Genomic DNA, 22,716 nt, shown 5'->3' with positions numbered 1-22,716 from the left:
CTGTCATAACACTCAAGTTATACTAAGAGAGATGCATTTCGAGAAATACGTCATCCGTACCAAGCCAAAACTAACCCTGGAAAACAAAACATGTCTGTTAATCTGCAGTTTGACTCACTCTACCTCCCTGTCTCCTCCAGATGGCCATGCTGCTGAAGCTCCAGGAGTCGGCCAACTACATAGAGTCTCCAGAGCGGGACGGCAGTCTGGATCCCACTCTGCAGGCTACACTCTGAGGATAACATACGACTGTTGTCAGTCAAGCTATGGAACTGTGGACTCTTTATCACGGCTGACGCAGCGAGTGCAGTCCCAATGAGACTTTTAAGACTCAATAATGAACATTACTGTGTGCTCAGTGAGCAGTTACAAAGCTAAATGTAAAGGATATAGAGAGATTATGGACGAAGGGTTTGCTCTGCCCTGCTATTACGACATTGGAAAGACAATTAAACTTCTTTCATAGGAAGCTGTGATGATCATGTCAGGGAAAGATATTGATTGGTCTCTTCTCTGCCCCCCCAGTTTGTCCCAGATGGGTTGTTGTTGAATCTGCAAGTGCATGGTAAACCGGAATAGTATGATGCAAAATATTACCAATAGTCCAACTGTTCAAGACCCATTTTTTTCCCTTTCTTTTGTTTCTGTTTGACTGCCACAACTTTCACTGTCCAACTATTGGTGCTTACTGGTTTTTCGCAGAAGGCACGTGCTTCATTTCTGAATGGAATTCACCTCAGAAGTTTAAAAAAAAAAAAAAAAAAAAAGTCTGATTTCCCCCAAAGTAGGAGCATCACATGACAACAGCCTAAAAATGCACTTTATTTTCTACATGTGGTAATTGGATTTAAGGCGGCTGTGTCAGTGACTGTGCATCAAATGGAAGGCTATCAGTTTGGCCAAATCATCAGCAGTTCATCAGTAATTCCTGTAGATGGCAGCTTCGAGTCACTCCTGCCTCAGTGCCCTCCTGGTGTGCTTTTCCGTCTTTTATCAAAGGTGCTCAATAGAATATACCGGTAACACACTCTAAATAACACAACTATGAAAATGGCCTTGAATGTTTTCTTCCCCTTTCATTCCAGCCATTGATGGATCCAGTGTCAGACCTCTGAAGCTGTAGAAGTGACATGCATGGGTGAATGATGAATTGAAAAATGAATCAGTTTCAGGGTCTGTGCAGAAAAATGTCATTGGCATTTGACTCAGTAGCCAGTGGTTTACTCCAGTAATATACTGATCCTAACCACAGACATTGACCCTATACTCAACATAGTGTATTGTGAACACACAGAGAAAAAAATCAAGAACTGCTTGTTTATCTAGTCTGCCAAAACGACCCACCACTTCTGGCTATGCTTGCTTCTATCCTGTATTTAGATATCAGTCTTAAAACACAAACTTCTCTTGTGATGGCTGAGGATACAGCTTTGAAAATCTTGATTTTGTAGGTTTTTATACTGAGTCATCTTCACTCTGCATACTGCATACAGTATTTCATCACCTAGTATGTGTATATATACAGGAGATATATATATATATATATATACACCAAACATGCCGTTATCAGCAAGACAAAGACACACCTCCATCACCCCTGGTTCATTTCTCATAAATCATCACACAGGAGGAAGAGGCGAACATTTTCAAAAAATCTGTCATCGAGTGATAAGAATATGTATAAAAAAAAAACATTTCCTTCCCCATTGCGTTTGCTATTTATGTCTCTGAGATTTTTCACTCTGTAGAGATCAGTTTTCTTCTCACACATTGTTTTAAGAGTTACTGTAGGAATAAGGGCTTCGGGTAAGAATGGTTGAATCTCAATTTAAAGTGGCTTCCTCTCATTTCTTTCCTTCATTGTTTTGCACATAATGTAAGTTAGAAAGTACTAGATTACAGTGAGTGTCTATTGCTCACACTTTGACTGTTCATGTGATGAAGGAAGACAGCGAAAAAAAAAAAAAAGACATGTAAAAAGAGGATACATTTAAACCTCTCAGCTCTGAGCCCCATCACCCCGAAGTACCTCAGACTGCCATATTCTATCCAGATGCTCCTCTACTTTCCAAGCAGCCGAGTGCAGGTGGAAAGTAGAGACATGATGCCTAAGTCTATCTGTGCCTGAAACACAATTTGGCCTAAAGCTGCTTTTGAGCTGCTTCAATCTACCACACGGAGGCCTCAATTTAGAGGAAACATCTGTACTTCCTCTCACCTACTCTGATGTCACTTTAATGTCATCACCTTGATGCCCTCATTTGGGTGGAGAGTGGGTTAATGATTTGGGCCTGTTGCTGGTAGTTAAGGTAACGTGTTTGTCGGTTAACTCTGCAGTAGATGAGAATGTGTGTCGTACTGTAACTGGGCTGCTTGTGTGTGGTTTTAACACCATTTTAACCTTCATGTTTGAAAGGTTGAACATTGTGAGACAGTCTCTGCAGCGTGAGAAACGGCATAAGAACAGATCAGCCTGGAGATGTAATGTTGATGCATGTATCCCTGGTGTGCTCCCAAAGTTTTGCTTCATTGGACCTACCACACTTAAACCTTATCATGGGAGAGATTTTTAATAACTGGATATCTTCCTTTTTTGCATTGTTTTTAAGGGCAGACATTTGTTTTGTTTTGTTTTTTTCTTATGCAAATATTTGTAAATGTTTCTTTCTCTTTTGTACATGACATCACTATTGTAAACACTGTAAATATGTCAGTGCATCTGCGACAACAATCACTAAAAAAAATTGTAGAGGTCTAAGAGAAGGCATGGCTCCTGTATGCAGATAACAGGTGTACTCAATGGTTTTATTGTCTTCCTCCTGTAGGAAGGAGCACTTGGCTTAAAAGGGGACCTAGTAATGGTTGTATGGCATGTCTCTATAACCACATCAAATCCCATATGTCTAACATTGAGCAATGGACACAATAAAGTCATGCCATTCTTCACATCACTACCTAGGATGTCTGCTTTCATACTCTTTTCCACTGGAGGGCGCTAATTTCACTGTTTCTGACTGCATGAGGCTGTGGTGATGTTAGTAGGATGTGTTTTTTTCTGGGGAAAACAAGATTTGGGCCTCATCCTGTTTCAAGAAATGCCAAATAATTTGGCATAATTGAATTGAAAATAATTTAATGATTTGATTAATGACGTGTAAAAGTGAAAAAGAAACGTTGGAGGGGTTATAATAAGGCAGGATGTTTCCTGTCTGTGTAGTTTAGGGGGCCTGACAGAGACAGGGAGGGAGGCATCAAAGTCTGGGAATGGGTGGAGTTGCGCACAACCCCACCATCCCTCACCCACAGCCCTATATATTACTTAAGACCCTCTTGGCTCCTCCATCCAGAGGAGTAGCCGTCTGTCAGCGCGATGCCAGGCAAACCTGCCCCCATCAAGAAGTCCCCGGCCAAGAAGGCTGTGGAGAAGGCACCTGAGCCCGCCCCCGCCCCAGAGCCCGAGCCCGCCCCGGTAGAGGCTCCACCTGCGGAGGCTGCTCCCGCTGAGGCACCGGCTGAGGCGGCGGCTGCCCCCGCCGAGGGAGAGGCGGCCCCCGCTGCCCCAGCTGAGGACACCCCCGCTGCGGAGGAAAGCGCCCCAGGTGCTGTACCATGGAGCTAAAGTCAACTTAACCACGAAAATTCCTTTTTTGCAGTAACTGGATTGGAGGTTAGCTCTACTGCTCTCAGCTAGGTTAGGTTCTCACAAGCATGGAGCAATAAATCACTATCAGGCTGCTGCTTTTGTTGGTGACAAGAGTTTGGAAGCAGAGAGGTAACTCTCTCCACTTTAGTAGGTACAATCAGCTGAAAATAGTGCTGCACTAAATCCTCCCTTCAACATTAAGAGGGTTCACTGCAATTTTATAACCTCCATAAAGTGGTATGCGGGTTATAACCACACCTAAGAGGTGTTGATTCAACTTAATGGTCATTTCGGGGGGTTGTAGTTTGTGATGTTATTGAACTGCATTGTGATACTGACTTGCATTCAAGAGAAACACAACTGTGTAGTGTAGTCTATAATGCACCAGCACAGGTTTTCAGCACTGCCTCCACAATGACCATAAAGTTGAATCAACAACTCACTGAAACAGTTTCAATAAAAACCGAACCCTCATATAGGGAGGATTTATTACAGCACTGTGGTATAAGGGTTTATTAGTTTTATCTAATTGCACCTAGTAAACTGCCAGCTGAGAGTAAATGAGCATCATTAGAGAGAAATATTTCTAACCAGTGTAGTCACGCAATTTCCCTTATGTTGCATTTGTGGACACAGTGGCTCCTGCAATTCAAACCTTTTTTAATTTTAGTTGTAAAGGTCCACCAGAGGAGCAAAGCAAAGCAACAAATTCAAAGTAGGGAAATGTCCACAATTTCTATCTGAATTTATTGTTATGTTGTAATAATTGAACCTACCCAGTTTTACTGGAAACTTGTCACAGATAAAGTAGGTGTCCGCAGATGACCAATGAACAAACACACTGTGACCACTTTGTCAAAAAAAAAAAAACTTTAATCCTTGCACCTGCTCTAAGTCACTGCATGTGCAGCAGAGGAGAACACAAATTAAGAACAAATCAGGGTTGCTGGAGACTGGACATTGCAGCTTATAGCAGTCGCCATACTTAATTTACAACTGTGACTGGACAAATAGACCCAAAGCTGCATTGTCTTATACAGGATGCTTCCTTTATTAGCTGCAGATATGCATCTAACATCCAGCTGCTTGTTGTAGATCACAGTATCATTAATGCTACAATCTGTTCATGACTTATGACTATTAACCCTTTAGAGTAAATTATCCATTGTATAAGTCCCTGTTCCTGTAAAAGGTAACAACAGGTAGCAGCCCAGAATACAGTGGACTTCTATAATGGTTAAATAGCTGAAACCACCATTATCTACATCACCGCCAGGTACTGCTAACACCTGAGATGAACCATTGACTCTCACTCATTTGTGCCTATTTTTTCTCATTCAAATTTCCAATGGATGTCACTCACCTGACCTTGGTGTTAAAGTACATAAGTGGTGGCTGTGGTAGAGCGACTGGTTCTGTTTGTGCCCTCTAACCTCAACATGTAACCCCCTAACTTCAGCTGAGGCCGCGGCCGCCGACGGAGGAGCTGATTCAACAACTCCTGCTGAGGGTAAACACACACCACAGGCTGTCCACGCAAACAAGCTGTAATGCATGATATATGTTTGTGTGTGTTACGTTGCGTCCCACTACGCATGCCGTGTATGCCTATGGCTCATGATCTATTATGTGTATTGGTATTTCTGTGTCTGTCATGTGTGAAATTTCCTCTTTGAGTTCTGTGTCTTTCTGAAAGTCCACAAGGGTTTGGTTCTGTGTGTGCAGATCTCCTACATTGTGTCCTAAATCAAGTGTTCAGGGGTGTTTTGGGGTCATAATTCCACCTAGTCCTGTCAGCGTGAATACAGAAAGCCTTTGTCCACACTGCTCTGTCTCATTGCATGCCTCACTCAAACATATCTTGATCAAATTAGCTTGAAACAGATTAATTTCCTGCATGAGTAATGTCATAATGTAAATTGCTAATTGTCTTCCCCTAATGGTATTTTAATGCAAGCTGCTGCTCCTGCTGCAGATGCTCCCACAGACAGTGAACATAAACCAGCACACAGACAATAACATTACTACTCAGCCATAAAATACACTGCAAACATTGATGACTTTGTTTAACATAATCATCAATCAAGTGCCAGCCACTATGCTTCTCCCCAGCTGTGAGAACAACTGGATATTTTACAAACCTACAACTTCCTGGGATCTTTTCCAGTAGAAACCCCAGAAATGTGATCGGGATGCTGTAGCACATATGCAAATTTGATCATATTAAAAAGTTATTGCTTTGGAAAAGATGCTGTGGGGATACATCAGGTCCTCATTGCTGGCGTTTGTTTCCATAATAACATTAACCTCCTGCTTTGCTAGCTGCTCCAGCAGAAGCTGCTGTGGTTGAGGAACCACCCAAGGCCCCCACGCCTCCACCTCCTGCAGGTAACGCCAACTTTACGCTTTGCTGTTAGCTTGGTTCTGCTTTGAACACTCAGTCATGGTCAATCTGAAATATTACAACAGGGATAAATTGGAAAATCTATTCTGAAATGAGATTTTTACCATGTGAAGTGTGTGGTAATGAATTCTCCAAGATGGTTAAAACTTTTGAGAGTTTGTTTGGGTGTTTACATACTGATGGAACTTCAGTTTTAATTTTATCTAAAAATTCTGTCTTTAATCTGGCCATTTGGTTTATTCTTTCAGTTCAACCAGTTATCAAGCAAAAATACCCCCCCAAAAAAAAAAAATATATATATATATATATCTTGTTCCAGCTTCTCAAGTGGGAAGATTCGCTGCTTGAACAATATTGGGTGTTGGGTGTTTGGTTGGAGAGATCAAATGTATAAAAACCCTGGAAACAGTGATGGATACTCTCTTCTTTGTTCAAAATGATTAAACTGTAAATACTGATAATTAGTGCAGCCTTTTGTTTTCAGTGTCGCCTCAGGTCATCCTCCTCTTCAACCAGTACTTAATCTGCTGTGTTTGAACCTCCCTCAGTCCCCACCAGCGCTCCTCTGGATGTGTCTGTGGAGGACGTGAACGAATGCAGCCTCACCATTAAATGGAAGACGCCGGAGACCATCGGCGACTCCGGCCTGGATGGATACGCCATCGAGTACTGCAAGGATGGAAGTGAGTTCTGTGTATGTGTGTGTACAGTATGTATCTGAGGCTGCGAGGCCTGCACCTGTCCCTGGAGTGTCAGAGGGCAGATAGACTCATAGCTGGGTCCAGGCCGTATACGGCAGGCAGCATTTCACCGGCTGTCACTGTATCTCCTGACACCACTTTTAGAAGCACTCGTTTGCTCAGATGACAGCATGCCTTCTAAGATTTCATCATGTTGGCCAAAGGGTACTTCTTATGGGCAGGTTGTTTGTAAACTTGTGTCGACAGGCGATAAACCACTTAACATGCCCCATTAAGGGATGTTTTACGCTTTGTGAAATTATAGAAAACTCACATGTTTAATTGTCTTTATGTACAACAGCTGTAAAATCTGCAGTAAAAGCTATACACTAACACCAACCATGGGTTTCCCTGCAGCGACAGACTGGGTTGTTAGTAACGAGGAGCTGACCCCATCAAACCGCTACTGCATCAAGAATCTGACAACCGGCGACCTGCTGCATGTACGTGTGGTGGCTGTAAACCCTGGTGGCCGCAGCGAACCTGGGACACTCGCTGAGCCGGTGCCGATCCGTGAGGTTGTTGGTGAGTGGCAGCCAGTGTCATTTCTCAAAGAGGGCAGCACAGCAGTGTGCACTTAAAAGGAAATTTCACTCTATGAATCAATGCAGAGAAAAGCAGTTAAACCCCCAAACTGCACTTTTACTGTAAGCTTGTCCCTGTAGAAGCTGACACTTTATTTCAAAGGAGTAACAGATATGTCTTATGTGGTAAAATTAGGATTTCTGTCTTCTGTATGTGGAGCGGGGCTTTAGTGTCCAAAAGTGCAAAAAAAAAGTCAAAAAGTTGTTTGGGTTTCTCTCCATAAATTTGTCCAGAGTTGATATTTGAGGTTTTCACTTGCCTCGAGAAGACAACTTATAAGATTGTGTGTCTCTTACCTCTTTATCAAGAGCTCTCTGATAGTTGTAACTTATGACCTATCCTTAAAATACTCATGTTGCAACCAGGGAGGCAGTAGTGGTGTTGACCGCCGGGGCCTCAGATAGACTGCACAGATGCATGCACATAAATCTCACAGGTGCTGACATGTGCTTTCATTAGCTGTAAATCATGCTTTCAGTCGTATGTACACACATCCTCAACAGTAACTGCAGGTTTGGCATCACAAATAAGAAGGTCTAAGAAGGTCAAGTACACAAATTTGCTCCTTGTTTCTTACATTAATGGCAACTCTATGGACATAATATAATGTACAATGCATGTTACACTGATATGTGACTGTTGCTATATTTGTTTTGGCACTCCAAAAGTCCAAACCATCAACTGTTTTTTGTCTGCAACTTGACAATTACTGATAAACTAAATGTATATGAATAATGTTAAGTAAATAAGTAAATAATCAATGCTTGATTAATTGAACTGAATTTAGGCTCTACAGACATACTGGATCAGGGGTATGGTATAAACACTCACTGAACCTCTCATAATTTAAATGTCCTGCACATTTTGACATAAGTGAATTGTTCTGCCCTGACAGAACATTTCCAGCAGCCTCAGCTGCACTGTGTTTAGTGCTAATTAGCAAATATTAGCATGCTGTACCAAGATGGTTAGCTTGGTAAACATTATATCTGCTAAACATCAGCATATTAGCAGCTATCATTGTGAGCATGCAGATATAAGCACTTAGCTCACAGAGCTGCAAGCATAGCAGTTACTACAAATTTTCAGTGGCGATATCAACAAGTGTTTTTTTAATAATACCTGACTTTGAGAAAGCTAAAACAAAAAAGAAAGAAAGAAAGGGAGCTTTTTGAAAAGAAGCCGCTTCTACTCCAATTAAATGCCATACAAGAACTCTGCTTGTAGTCCACAGTCTATCATTGTAATCCTGCCAAACAAACATATAATGTCAGCTTTAAGATTCAGTGAATTGGGTTTTAACAGTCAATCCTACTCTATAACATCTACGAGGCAGGGTTTTTTAAAGAATTGTCAAAATTGGGCACCTTTGCTAATTCCATTTGGACTTTAATATATCAGGAATTGCCTTTTTTACAGTTGAAATGAAAGTCAAAATCAAGACTTTGAAACACATGGGTGCTGATTTCCTCACATCTCTTTAGTCTGCACCACCACACCCACATACATAGGTGGTTTGCTGAAATCGTACTGTCAATTTCCTGTTTGTTTGTTTAAACCAAACTTGGTTTCGTTACTGCAGCCGTGAATTACCACCGGCAGTCACACTGAGTCACATTGACGTGGTGTAGACCTGAGCTGACATACCTCAGTTATCCACTTTCAGTGGTGCAGCTCGCTGTCTCTGAGTTTATTCGCTGGTGTGGGGTTCAAACCACTGCGAACAAACAGGAAACTTAGGTGGAGAAATGCGGTCATGCAACCAGAACTGCTGGTCATCTGAGGTGAGCGAAACGTGAGCCTAATTGATGGATACTGGGTGGCTTGTTGGGTTGTAAATTCAGCTGTGTGTCAGTCACACACTGCTGGACCAGACATCCATCTGATAAAGACATGCTGTCCTACATATGCTGAAAGCCCCCACCCCCCCACCCCCCACTCAACAAAGACACTTTATCCAGAGACAAAGACAGATTACAGATTGTTTGCAGGGGGCCTTGCTGGCTGCTGGATACTGTAATGCCTTCAGAACTTCTGGGCATTGCTGGGAAGTGTGTTCATTAGTGGGGATTAGTGTTTGAGCCAAATCTGGAGGCAGACCTGATCTTCATGTGGAATGATAGTTCCAGGAGCCCGATCCCTGCATCTGCCGATGTGCTAAGGTGACAAATGTTAGAACTAGGTGGATGAGATATTTCTGGTCAAGAAATCAAGTGGTATGGAGAGAAACAGGAGAAAATGTGACAGTGAGATGGGTAGAAAAAAGATGGACAGGCCATTGATATGTATTGAGACAGGAGGACATGTGGAGTGGACGAGCAGAAGTGAAGGCTGCAGCAGGGTGATAGGTGATGGAGGGCAGCAGCCTGGTGGTTTTATGTATCCTGTAAGCCCAGAGAGCTTTTCAGACATTTGCTGCTTATGCAGAAACATGCGAGAGATGCTGTTGCTGATACTTAGCACCCAGCCTGAGTGAAACCACCCAGCATAGCGGCTGGTCTCACGGAGCCCAACCAGCGATGCAGCTTCAGCCATATGATAGTCCAGCTATCTTTTAGCCATAGCACACAAGCAGTCTTTGCAATCGATTTAGGTATTTACAGTTTTCAGACACTCCGACTCTAAATGTGACGTTGAGCCGCTCCTGTCAGCTGAAAGTGACGACATCTTCCTGTTGCTTCTTTGTGCATGACATGAGGGAACACGTGTCGAGGTTCTCGTCACTATAGCTATTTTGAGAATTGCAGGTCAGGATGAGGGGTCTTCCTCTTTTGCTTCTCTCTGCCCAGATACTGTGCTTTTCTGCAGATATGCAATGTGTTGTTTTGTGACAAGTGTGATGTTGTTTTGTGACTGAATGTCAGACGTTGGGTTTATCTATGAAAGACCTGATTTAAGAATGCAAAACAAATGTTTGTTTTTGTGTCTTTACTCCTGTTCTTTCTGTGTCTGTCTTTGTGTAGGTATAATGAAATGTTATGACTAATAACATTTACAATGATATTGTGTCTGCAGCCGTGATTAATGATAATTTCGATATTGATGAATCTAATGTTGATTCAGATATTTAAAATTCAAAGATATTCAAGCTGTTATTCATATGACAGATGAAAGTTGAAAAGAGAATATTTTGAATTTTTGCTCTGAAAATCAATACCATACCAGTTCATTTTTGGTTACAGTTATAAATCATTAAAATACAGCACCATATGAAACAATCTGCTTTCGGCAAAACTGTTAAAAATGGATAACAACTTTTGTCGATTAATTTTAGCTCCCTCAGCGATGATGCTTTTCTTCACTATGGCTAGCCTATTTTGATCTTGTTGACCTGTCATTTTGAACCTGCACGGCCCCACTGGGGACTGTGCTTGACACAATTTGTACTCTGCACACTGACAGCTGGTAATGCTACCTATGGCTGTCAAATGGATGATTGGGTTCAGTTGTCCAGGTTATATCATGTGTTAAGAACAGCAGATGAGTTAATCAGATTAGATAACATGGTGGTGGATGAGGCACAAGTGGAACTTGAGCTTGACTTGAGTTTCTATTTTTCAGACCGACCCAAGATCCGCTTGCCCCGTGTTCTCAGATCCCGTCACGTCAAGCATGTTGGAGAGCAGATCAACCTGGTCGTCCCGTTTCTTGTAAGCCAGCACAAACATATAATAAAAGTCCATAAGTAACTTCTATAAAATCATCACACTTCAGCTTGTGTCACCTTCGTCCTCAGGGCAAGCCCAAGCCTGTGGTGTCCTGGCTGAAGGATGGTCAGCCTGTGGATACAAAGAGGGTCAATATCAGGAACTCTGACAAGGACAGCATCCTGTTTATCCGCACATCTCAGAGGGAGGACTCTGGTGTTTACGAGCTGACTGTTAAAGTGGACAGCTTTGACGACAAAGCCAACATTACCATTCAGATTGTTGGTGAGTTGCATGTGGCACGCATGTTTGCACACAACATAAACAGGTTTGCACACAGAGTATGTCCTCATGGCAACAGGTGTGCGTGCAACATGTGTAAATGTCCGACTTATTTCAGACCTCCCTGATGAATCGGCTCGTTAGTTTTGAGACTTGTGACTTCCTCCTACAGAAATCCAAAGCACTAGACAACATACATCACACCTTTAACAACAACGCTCTTTGACCCTGTGTTTGAACCTGCTGTCAGCTGCTGCAGTTGAACATGCAGCCACACATTAGAGGCATTGCTAAACAAATATGTAAATCATTTTTGATCTATCATGGCTGGGAGCAGACATCTTACTTTCTCTGAGGAACACACTGCTTATAATTTGAATCTTCTTTTATGCTGTAGTTGATGTGATGTGTCTCCTCAGAGCTGCCCGGTCCTCCTGCCAGTGTGAAACTGGTGGACAGCTGGGGCTTCAATGCTGCTCTTGAATGGACTGTTCCCAAGGATAGTGGCAACACAGAAATCACTGGATACACCGTTCAGAAGGCCGACAAAAAGACTGGGGTAGGAAGATGTTGTACATGTACAAATCTATTCATTAACAAGAGCCCACATTAGAAACATGTGTGAATTAAGGAGTATCTCTGCAAATGTAGCTACACAATGAGGCTCATGTAGAAACAGCAAGACCTGTTGTTATCCAGCACGTGCTGCTTGTATTACTTCAATCAATCAATCAATCAATCAATCAATCAATCAATCAATCAATCAATCAATCAATCAATCAATCAACTTTATTTATATAGCACATTTAAAAACCACAGGGGAAGCCAAAGTGCTTCACATTGAGACATAAATTAAGGTAAAAGGCATAAAGACACAAACACAAAGTCACTTCAAAAAAACAACAAGAAAAGGCAAACAAACAAAGCAAAAAAAAAGCTGAATAAAGGAACAAACCAGCTCACTGCAAGTGCTTTTAGGGAATGACAGACAAAAAAGTTAAGGTGAGTTAAAGGCGAGGGAGTAAAAGTGCGGCCTGTCTGACATTTAAAGGCAGCTCATTCCAAAGCGTGGGTGCAGCAGCGGCAAATGCTCTGTCACCTCTGAGCTTCAGCCTTGTTTAGGGACTTAAATGAAGGAGAAGGAGCGAGAGAGAGTGAAAACTGTTGGAGACAGTGAAAAGAAAATCCTGAAAGAGGATGAAGACAATGGATTAGGAAAAGATAAATCAGTCTATATAAAAGTGATAGTCCATGGTTGATGATTGGTTGATCGACACCCCTTTGGTAATAACCGATTCCTGTCAATGTTGTACTGAACGAGCCGTCTGGTGTGTTTTCCACCTGCAGGACTGGTTCACAGTGCTGGAGCACTACCACAGGCTAACCGCCACCGTCTCAGACCTCATCATGGGCAACGCGTACACCTTCAGAGTGTTCGCCCTGAACAAAGTAGGCATGAGTGAGAATTGTGCCACCACCAAGGACGTGGCCACCATCCAGAAGACAGGTGACTCTTTTGATATATACAGTACTTTAATTCTCCTGGGGTCAGATTGTGTAAATGAGCAAGAGTTTTGGAGGCAGGGCTGCAGTGGGTACTTTACACTTTAATGAGCATGTGTCTGCAAGAGTTGTCAGTGTGTGTTTGTGTGTGTGTTTAAAGAGAGGACCTGAGGAGTGGAAGTGGCTTTGGCACTGCTTTAATCATAAGTGGGCAGCTCTCTTGGCCAGTGCTCAGCTGCTACCGAAATAGATTTAAAGAGGCTCCGACATCATTAAGACAGCTGTGAGAGCAAATGTTTTTCTTGTATGTGTGTGTGTTTGAGGATGTGTTTATATTTACCTGTGCTTGCCACCCCCAAAATGTTGTGTGGTGACGTCCTGTAGGTCAGTACACTAAATCTCTGTGGTTTGCAAAGGCCTGTGCATACGTATGTGTTCCTTGGTATCATGTGATGTTTTTTTCTGTTCTCTCTTTAATGATCTGAAAGGAGGGGAAGTGGCGATAACAAGATTCAGTTGACTATATTTAGTTTGTTCTCTGCTAAGCTTTTGACTATTGACTATTTCCTTCAACTGAAAACAGAATTTCTATTAAGCATATGCTGCACATTACTGCAAATGTATTGCCTGTGGCATTGTCCACGGGTCATCAGCTTATGAAAATATGAACATTAATTATATTATATTGTTCTTTTTGAAGTATGGTGGCCCTAAGAGTTCAACTCATGCAACTTAAGAAAACACATACAAATACACCAACGTCCCACAACACGGCACTAAAGATTTTTGGGCCCCCTCGAAAACGAGATGATACATCTCAAGGGGTTTATCCAAATAAAGAAATTTCAAAAATAAACTGATGAAGTCGGATGGAACTTGTTCACTGCCCTCTTATGGCTAGTTGTGCAGCACATTCATGTGTTTGCATAATGTTTTCTCAAGTTACAGTGTGTTGAGCTGACAGGGCCACCATACCTAAGTAATCTTACACAACCAGTGAAGTTGAAATGTGCAACTCCTGGCTGAAACAACAACAGTGATAGGAAGGCTAGTTAGTTTCACAGTTCTGAACATTATTATACAGACAGATAGGCTAATTGCATTTTAGGTAAAGGACGAGCTGAGAATTGCCAGCTTCTTGCCTGCAGGGGAGATACAGAGAGAGATACATGAATTGTACAAATATGTTTTTGAAAGCTTGAACGCAGCACAAACTTTTGAATGAAGGAGAATATTTCCTTAAAAAAGTGGAATATATATGAAACACTGCTCCCCCGCTACTCGGCAGATGTTACATAATCATCATCCTCTAGTGTTCACTCAGTGCTCCTGTATGTCACATCACTGCAGCTGCTTCACTGTGAAAAGCTTCCAGTGCTGTCACTTATTACTATTCCTCAAATACCTACCAAAGGATCATGTTTTCAGATTGTTGTAATTTTACAGGAAACACTCAGATCTTTACCTTGCTCCATGTGTTCCTGCAGGTATTGTGTACAAGCCTCCTGAGTACCAGGAGCATGACTTCAATGAGGCACCAAAGTTCACCACAGCCCTCAGCGACCGTGCCGCCACTGTGGGATACACAACCAAGCTGCTGTGCTCTGTTCGCGGGTCTCCCAAGGTGAGACACGCACTAACTTGCTGCATGTCTCTGTATGCCAGTGCAGTCTGAATACAGGCCCATGGATCAGTGCATCCAGGGTAAAATATAAATATGCTCAGTTTCTTATCTAAGATTATCTAATATAAAGACTCGAGACCAAATATTTGCCAATAATGCCGTCAAAGAAATAAGAGTTAATTCAATCACAACCCTATCATCTATTATCTTGGAGTGCATCTTGTCCAGGATCACGGTGGTGTTCCTGCTATGTATCACTGATAGCTACAGTAATACCAGCTGTTGAGTGGTTGCTATTTTTACACCTGATTGGATGTTAGGAGCACATGCTCACAGCCAGGACACCCTGGGAAAACATCTGCTGATTATATGGACAAATGAAGGATAGGATGTCCTGTCAAGATTTAAGGTATGTCTCATATGAAGCCTGAGTCCTGTTTTTTCTGATCTGTTGTCCTGGATTTAAAGGTCCAGTGTGTAAAATGGAGGGAAAACCGTGACATCGTTCAGATTCTAGTTTGCAGTGCTAACCCTCCCGTCGGCCTCAGAGGACAAAAAAACGTGTTTACCATGACTGGTAAACAACTGGAGTATTTCAGGAGCATGGAGTAATGAGGTGAAGATCTAAACCATTTTACAATATGTCTGCTGTTTCCTCCTCCTTCTTCTTTCCTTCCACCTTCTTTGTTGGCGAAACTCGCGAAACGTGTTCTCTGGCTGGCTGGATTTTCTGTTGGGGCTGCCGTACAAACATGGCGGCGCAAGATGGCAACACTCTAAAGCAAGACCCTTGCTATATGTATATATAAAAGAAGAATTATAAGGCTACAAAAACCAAACACATTTTAGTTTATAGCTATTATACACTTAGGCGAACATATTTATGGGTAGTATATTCAGATTTTGCCAATAAACCTTGCCAATTATTACACACTGGACCTTGTTCTTAGTGAAGAGAGAGCACGGTACAACTGCTTCAAATGAGGTATTAATATCACTGCTGTTCACTGTATAAATGGGGCAGGGCTTGCACTGGAATGTCTGTATGAGATCTCAGTATGTCTCTCACTGTTCTTGGCGACCACTGCTCCGGTTAAACATATCTTTACAGTTGTCTGGCTGACGCAAACAGCTTAGGTGGCCAGCCATGATGGACATGCATTTGATAATGTGTCCTAGCCGTCCTTGGCCTGTCATCAAGTACAGCAGTGGTCGGACAGTGTGCACACCCTAGAGTAGTCAAGACAAAGAGGAACTGGAGTTGGCTCAGGCTGCAATCAACATTTCTTGGGACTAAGAAAAGAGGGAGTGATGGTTAATAGATTGGGTTGGGCTCAAAACAGCTGAGAAGAGATAACAAATGCATGTGTCTGTGTGCACGACAGTAGAGTTGTTTATGGCTCGTGACACACTCTGCGGACTCCTGCATTTGAAAATAAAGATTCAGCTGTTGATTCGTGCCCTGGGCCTAAGGATCTTTGTGTAAACCAGGCATCTGCAACCTATTCCACAAAGGGCCGGTGTGGCTGCAGGTTTTCTTTCCAAACAAGCAGCTGCACAGTTGATTGGTCAAACTGGGTGCTCTTGGTTGGTTGGTACAACAACCTGCAGCCACACCGGCCCTTTGTGGAATAGGTTGCCCATGCCTGGTGTAGAGTCTACCCAACAAGTCTAAATTAATCTTGCTTGCATGGTTGTTCCTGTGGCCTAACAGGCTCGGATCCTTCAATTAGAGCAACTGGGTTGTAGAAGCTGTGTGAAAACATATCCACACATCATTTGTAGGGGACCATGGAAAGAGAGACATTTAATACTCTCCTTACTCTGGATGTGGACCTAACCCATGGTTGACCCTGTTCATATGAAACTCTCAGATTAATCCCTAAAATGTCAACAATCAGAGACTTAACTGTATTAAGTCACATAATTACATAAAATGAAATTTCTCACCTCAAACACTTTCTCTTTATAGCAAGTGTAAATTATATTATATCACATACAGTATATGTGGCCTGCAAGTGTGTTAGTGAGCCGCCTTCTCTCAGCTGGCACAGGGTACACTGTTGAGGAGGTTTGGCAGAAAGGCATGTAGTGTGATAAGTTGTTCTGCTGCCTCTGATAAAGAGCTGTCACATAAAGAGGCAGAGAGCACCGAAAAGATAAGGAGGAAAGACAAAGAAGACACAGTGATAGGAGGTATAGCTTAGTGTCCTCTCATGGCTGAAGTGCAGAAGGTACTATTTTTGCCACCTATCCAGACAGCAGCTCTGTTATCAGTGTGACTGATTATCCCAGTGAGATCCATAGACACCTAATGTCCAAACACAGAAACATGATGGGACAGAGGAAGATTATAAGAGCAGCAGAGACAAGTGGGAGGATTTACTTTTTTTGTTTGGCTTGTTATCTTAATGTCATTTAGACAAAGCTGACCACCAGGCTCAGAGATACGCAACACAGGTGATGAGTTTTAACTGAAGGTAAGATAAATTAAACTGAGTTAAAGTGCAGTGTAAGATTTGATAAAAAAGTAAAGGTTGGGGAGGTCATTCTCTGGACATCTGTACAAAATGTCCTAGTGATGCATCCTATAGTCACACTGCTATCATGGCTAGAAATGTTTACACATCAAAATCCTACTTTTTTCGATTCCATCTGATGCACTGATCCAAACTATGATCTCATGCAATCATATGAAACCTGCACTTCTCCTCACATCACCACACAAGCAGCATTAATGTGTGTTGGAGGTGTTGGTTTGCAACAGCATCATCAACATCAGCAGCATCTCCTCCACTGCCAAAGGGTCAAATATACAGTGCGTGGTCGACATGAAAACATGTCACTCAATTTGTCATGCTCCACCTCCTCCACCAGCAGGGGTAATGACAACTGAGGGTACCCAACGGATGGCATTAATTTTCACCTCACAGTGTCTGCCCACCTTAGTACAACTTTTTTTTTTTTGTCCAACTTCATTTAACATTTAAATCAAATCCTTGAATGCTTGAATGTCAAAATATCAAAGCCATTTGATTGAATCTTTGTGAATTAACATTTTATACAAAAAATCAAAGGACAGCCGTTACCTCACTACAGAATGACCTACATACTCCTGCAAATATTTGCCCTTCTTTACCTTCTAAACCAATACGTCAGTTCTCTCACTGCTTAAAATAGAAGAAACATCTATTTTGAAAACTTATCATAAGCAGAACTAAATATGTTTAAGACATCAGTGAGCAAGGGTCGAAGACTCTCTGCTCTGAGATGCATCAGCTGAGGTGTAATTCAATAACCAGAATCACCTTGCAAGAAGTTGGACGATGAGGAAATCCATGCAGGGAGAGTGTCACTGAAACCCAGAGCAGTACATATCTGAGGTCAGGAGAAGGTTTATGTTATTCCCGTTATACCTAACTGTCACGCTTAGGACAGACTGTCTGAGCTCCCTGCAAGACTCAGGTTGAACAAACTGAATGTCGAGTCTACTCAGATGTTTTGTGTGTAAAAAGATTATGGATAGATACAAAGTTTGAAAAGTGGCTCTAATACAGTAGAAAGAAGTAGCCTACATGTTGTGAAACATGTATGCATCTGTATGCCAAAGTTTAAAAAAGCTCAAATTTTCATTTTTTTAAAAATAATTCTACTATTCATACTTGAAAGGGTAGTAAAATTGATACTGGATAGTAAAAATGTTATTTCATGGGCATCCATCAAGAAGATGATGAGATAAGACTGGACAAGTGAACTGCTGCCGATTGTACCAGTGAAAAGTCAAGAGATCACTAGGGTCGACAGGATTCTCTGGCCACCATGAATGTCTGTACAAAGTTTCATGGTCGACCATCCAGGAATTGTTGAGATATTTAATCCTGGTGGTGGGGCCGACAGCGTGGCTAAAAAAAATCATCAGCACATGTGATGCTACAGTTTCAAAACAGCAGCATGAGCTGAGAGGAAATCTTGTTTTTTGGCACCATAATAAAACAGGGAATGTGTTTATAGGGTACAGATTCATTTTTTAATGACTGTCTCCTCACCCACTCTCAGCCAAAGATCGAATGGATGAAAAATCAGATGATCATTGGCGACGACCCCAAGTTCCGTCAGATCTCCAACCAGGGCATCTGTTCCCTCGAGATCCGAAAGCCATGCACCTTCGACGGAGGTGTGTACACCTGCAGAGCCAAGAACGCCCAGGGAGAAGCTATTGTCTCCTGCAAGCTGGAGGTCAAACGTACGTATCTCCACACAAAGTTATTGTTAAGGCTGGTAAAAAAATAAAATAAAATTAGGGGCGTCGTGTGGCGCAGCGGCGCCCCATATGCAGAGGCTACAGTCCTCGCTGCTGTCAATAGAAAATTGACTGCATTTGTTGGGTGCTGTTTACAGTTCTGGATTTAGTGCATTAGTCACTGTTTACAGCAGTACATATGTCTGAGTGATGACTGAAAATAAACTGCAGTGCCCTTTTGCACGGTAGTGAAATGATCTGCACAACAGCAACCAAACAGTGTTAACAGTGCAGGTCTGTTTGATCAGACTGTATTCACAGTCAATAGACAATTTCCATGGGTATTCTTTGTCACTTTTGGTCTTTTCATGGTATTTGTTAGAAAGACATGGATACTATCACGAGATTTATCCTTTAGCAGCCCTTTAAATCTTGGGAATTTGAAGAATCTGTTATTTGTCCCAGCAAATAATTCCCATTTCCCTGATCTCAAACTTACATGAAACTGTGTAACTGATGTACTAACCCATTTAAAATGAATCATACATGTCTCTCCCAACAGAGGTTACGGTTGCAGATGCTGAGAAGGGGAAGGGAAAATAAACTACAATCTACACGTCCAATGGTACGTAACAAAGACAAATAGATGCTATTTTTTATTTGTGCATTGTTTTGAACACAAACATGATACACATAGACAAATTTCTCTTATGCTACAGCTATCGCAATGACAACACACAGCTCATTACTGCTTTCACACATAAAGCCAGCGATGATGAAGCTCAGTGTGGTGGGCTGATAATGCTCCTGTGTCTGCTGACCCTCCCAGAAATGCAGTGGTCTTAAACCCAAAGCATCAAAATAATGTTGCACATTACATGTTCCGCTTTTGGAAGTGGTAATGTGGCAAAGGTTAATGTCTGTCAAATAGAAATTCCAAATTTCATATTTTTACAGCTTTCATGTTTCTATCTATACCCTCACTATGAGGCAGCTACATTCATGTTTTGGTACTGGCACTTTCATCTAAGCTTTTCAAATGCTCGAGGGGTGTAGTCTTTCAAGGAGTGCCAGGGAGGATTTGCTCACAGTGTCATTTCTACTGCTGACAAGAGAAGCCCTGTTTAATTATTGTTTAAAAAAAAGCACGAGGTGCTGAGAGAGGGAGTGGAAAGATGAAACAGACAACAGGGAAAAATGGAGGGAGAAGAGCAGGACATTTGAGCAGAGAAGAACAAGGAGAGAGATGATTTATTGACATGTCGATGAAGAGATGCTCAGGATGGTTGAAGATTGTAAACAAGTTAGAGAGTGAAGGATAATGCTTTTATCTAACTGTAAGGGACATACCACTGTGAAACACTACAACTGCCCATGCTTACTGTACACCATGAGCAAGAGGCTAGTGTATATCTTAGATGGCACTTTCCACACTTATTCTCTTTCCTCATCTGTGCTCACTAGCCTTCACCCTGGTCTTTGAAAGTTAGACAAGAAATTCATTCATTAAATAATTTGGATTTTTCTATGCATGGTGCGGGACATTTGATAATTTCTTAAATTTCTACCCCCACCACACTTGGGATTATTATCGTATTAACACTGGCAAGTGTATATCCTGTAAGAAAACTGACCAAAGACTGAAAGCCAAAGCAGCTTTAAGAGTTTTTTTTTGTGTGGGGTCTGCTTTTCAGTTCCTAATTTAATTCCTGTTTAAAGCACTTAACTGATGACTGTTGAGGATTTTGACCTTTAAGGAGAAATCAAGTAGGACAGCTGACAATGAGCTACAGTAAAATAGATTAAAAACATTAGCTAGCAAAAGGAATCAAAATTCATCTCAGAGTGGCCTCAGCAGCACACGGTTGTTTTTGTCATTGAAAAACCATGACCACTGCCAACATTTTGTACTCTTAGATGAAGATTGCAGTGTCACATTCGTACTCAACCTTGAACGTAGAACCTCAATTCTCAGTCTTACTTGTTTGACGTAAGCAAATAAACTGGATGCAGTTGCTGTGCAACATGTGCACTACAAAGTTGACCTTCAGTACGCTCAGGGACACATGTGTGTTCACACTATACTGCTAATGGGGTCACATGCCTTCCTGACCACCCTCCCAGCGTGGCTCGAGTGATCAGACCTTAATGCATCCTGGATGTATTTGGATGCGTTCACACCTGTATTTACAGCTGTCCACTTGTGATCAGATTACCAAAGAAGTCATTTCATGTCAAGTGCAAAATGCGCCCTATAGATGATGTGATCATGCTTGTGAGTCAGTACAGGGTGTCAGGATGCGGTCCCATAAGGCACAGCCATACATGGGAGGGCCCCTCAAGGGGAAAACGAGGGATTAGACAGGGAGCGCCTTTGGGTGGGGGCTAGGGGTGATGTCAGCACGGCACTCCACAGCTTCTAAAAATGACTCCAGATGATCTGACACACAGCCAAACTCTTCACATTACCATGAGTCAACAGGCCAAGTGGAGTGCTCTGGGAAGAAGGGAGAATGGGCTAAGGGGACAAAAACCAAGCCATTTAATCCTCGATGGAAAATACGCAGTGGATCTCACACACGCACACAACGTCATGCAAATCCACAGTCTCGCACACGGTTTCTCCCAGAACATTCTTGGCTGAAGTGAATATTAACACCTCATGACCCCATTTAACCCTCTTCTTGCTTTAATTATCTTTCCACCAGTGGCTTTTCAGGACCAGCAGAAGTCCAGGTCTTATGTTTTAAGGTGGGTTCATGTGTATGTGTATGTGTATGTGTATGTGTATGTGTATGTGTATGTGTATGTGTATGTGTGTGCATGTGCGTGCGTGCATGTGTGTGTGTGTTGGTTCATATGTAATAAATCCCTCCAACCTTCTCTGTATGTCTCTTTTATCTTGTCCAGAGTGTTTGAGGAGGTGAAGGAAGTCATGGCTGGCTGTGCAGCAGTGTACATAATGAAGAAAGGGACAGAACATACCAACATCTCCATATCTAGTTCTACCAGCACATCCCAACTCACCCACTCCCCTCAGCAGGGAGGACCCATCCCAGTTTGCAAGTTATTTTAGTTGGTTAAATGTATGTACGGTTATATTTACCATGTTTTTCTGCCTGTGTCCTTTTGCTGTTTGTTATAGTATATACACGTACTTCTCAATAAAACAGTGAATCCTTAGACATGCTATTGCAATGGCTATATTGATGTTTAATAAAAAATGTATTTTATTATATATTATATGGATCTCTACACATATTTCTAAGCAAAATGCTACACAATGTTTTGGGCTGGGTAAAATGTAAAATGTAAAAAAAAAAAAAAAATCATGGTGTGTTTGCAGATTTGTAATTCTATAATGATGCACACAGATCTTATGGCTGTCAAAGTGTGTCATGGTGGCAATGTGAGTACAGTGATAACTGTCACTCTGGAAAAATACCATTGATATGTTTTATTGGAAATACAATTCCAATTTCAGTATATTCTGTAGTATCATCATCTGCAGAATAACATGAACTATACTATATTAATTAGAAGTGAGGCCAAACCATTGTGGCAGAACAGTAACAGGTGCAAACTGAACATTCAGGCATAAAGGGTGAGTTTCAAGTTTAAATTTGAAGACATCAGCAGAGTGGTCGTTCCAGAGGAAGCGGGCACCATAGGAAACGGCTCTGCAGCCAGCAGACATCCTTCTAAGTCTGGGGACTCCAAAACTGTCCAGAGGACTTTGGGGATTTCAGCTGGCTAATGGTCAAGGAGGCAGGTGGTGGGTTGAGGAGCCAACACCAGCTTAGACAACGATTCAAGAAAAGTAATACCAAAACTTGCTGGGCAGAAAGAACTCAAAACATAATGCTGCAATGGTTTCTGTTTAAGAATTTTGTTTAAACCCCCTACATTTCCTTACAGAAAAACATAAAATTACGATCTCTAAAGGGGGAGCAGTTAAGAATGGCTGCTTTGAAATCAAAAGGAGATTGAAGGATTGTTTGTTTAGGATTCTTACAGTAGAAAAAAATGCATGCTTGTCTTTAACTAC

General features: G+C 41.9%; 2 protein-coding genes across 5 annotated transcripts in view; both read left to right on the top strand.

The window, feature by feature from the left end:
* nav1a (neuron navigator 1a) overlaps positions 1-2,844 on the top strand; it is a 90,124-nt gene extending 87,280 nt beyond the window's left edge. For both annotated transcript variants that reach the window (XM_083976124.1, XM_083976123.1), the window contains exon 31: positions 141-2,844. In XM_083976124.1, coding sequence (XP_083832250.1) covers positions 141-236 — 96 coding nt within the window. In that variant the 3' untranslated portion in view covers positions 237-2,844. The remainder of the gene's footprint in view (positions 1-140) is intronic.
* A 516-nt stretch (positions 2,845-3,360) lies between these two features.
* mybpha (myosin binding protein Ha) lies at positions 3,361-21,865 on the top strand. 3 transcript variants are annotated; one of them, XM_083974999.1, is made up of 14 exons: positions 3,361-3,599; positions 5,103-5,153; positions 5,966-6,031; positions 6,596-6,730; positions 7,145-7,312; positions 10,934-11,022; positions 11,109-11,304; positions 11,721-11,860; positions 12,649-12,808; positions 14,292-14,428; positions 18,485-18,671; positions 19,231-19,293; positions 21,377-21,419; positions 21,579-21,865. In XM_083974999.1, exons 1-12 carry the CDS (start codon positions 3,371-3,373, stop codon positions 19,269-19,271), a joined length of 1,599 nt encoding a protein of 532 aa, XP_083831125.1. In that variant the 5' UTR covers positions 3,361-3,370; the 3' UTR covers positions 19,272-19,293; positions 21,377-21,419; positions 21,579-21,865. The 3 variants fall into 3 exon arrangements, with proteins under 3 accessions (XP_083831125.1, XP_083831126.1, XP_083831127.1); XM_083975000.1 differs by lacking the exon at positions 5,103-5,153; XM_083975001.1 differs by lacking the exons at positions 5,103-5,153; positions 5,966-6,031.
* Positions 21,866-22,716: the final 851 nt, after the last annotated feature.

Source organism: Trachurus trachurus (assembly GCF_905171665.1).
Source record: "Trachurus trachurus genome assembly, chromosome: 7".
NCBI lineage: Eukaryota > Metazoa > Chordata > Actinopteri > Carangiformes > Carangidae > Trachurus > Trachurus trachurus.
The sequence above is the reverse complement of the archived record's forward strand: the minus strand, read 5'-3'. Positions and strand labels throughout refer to the sequence as shown.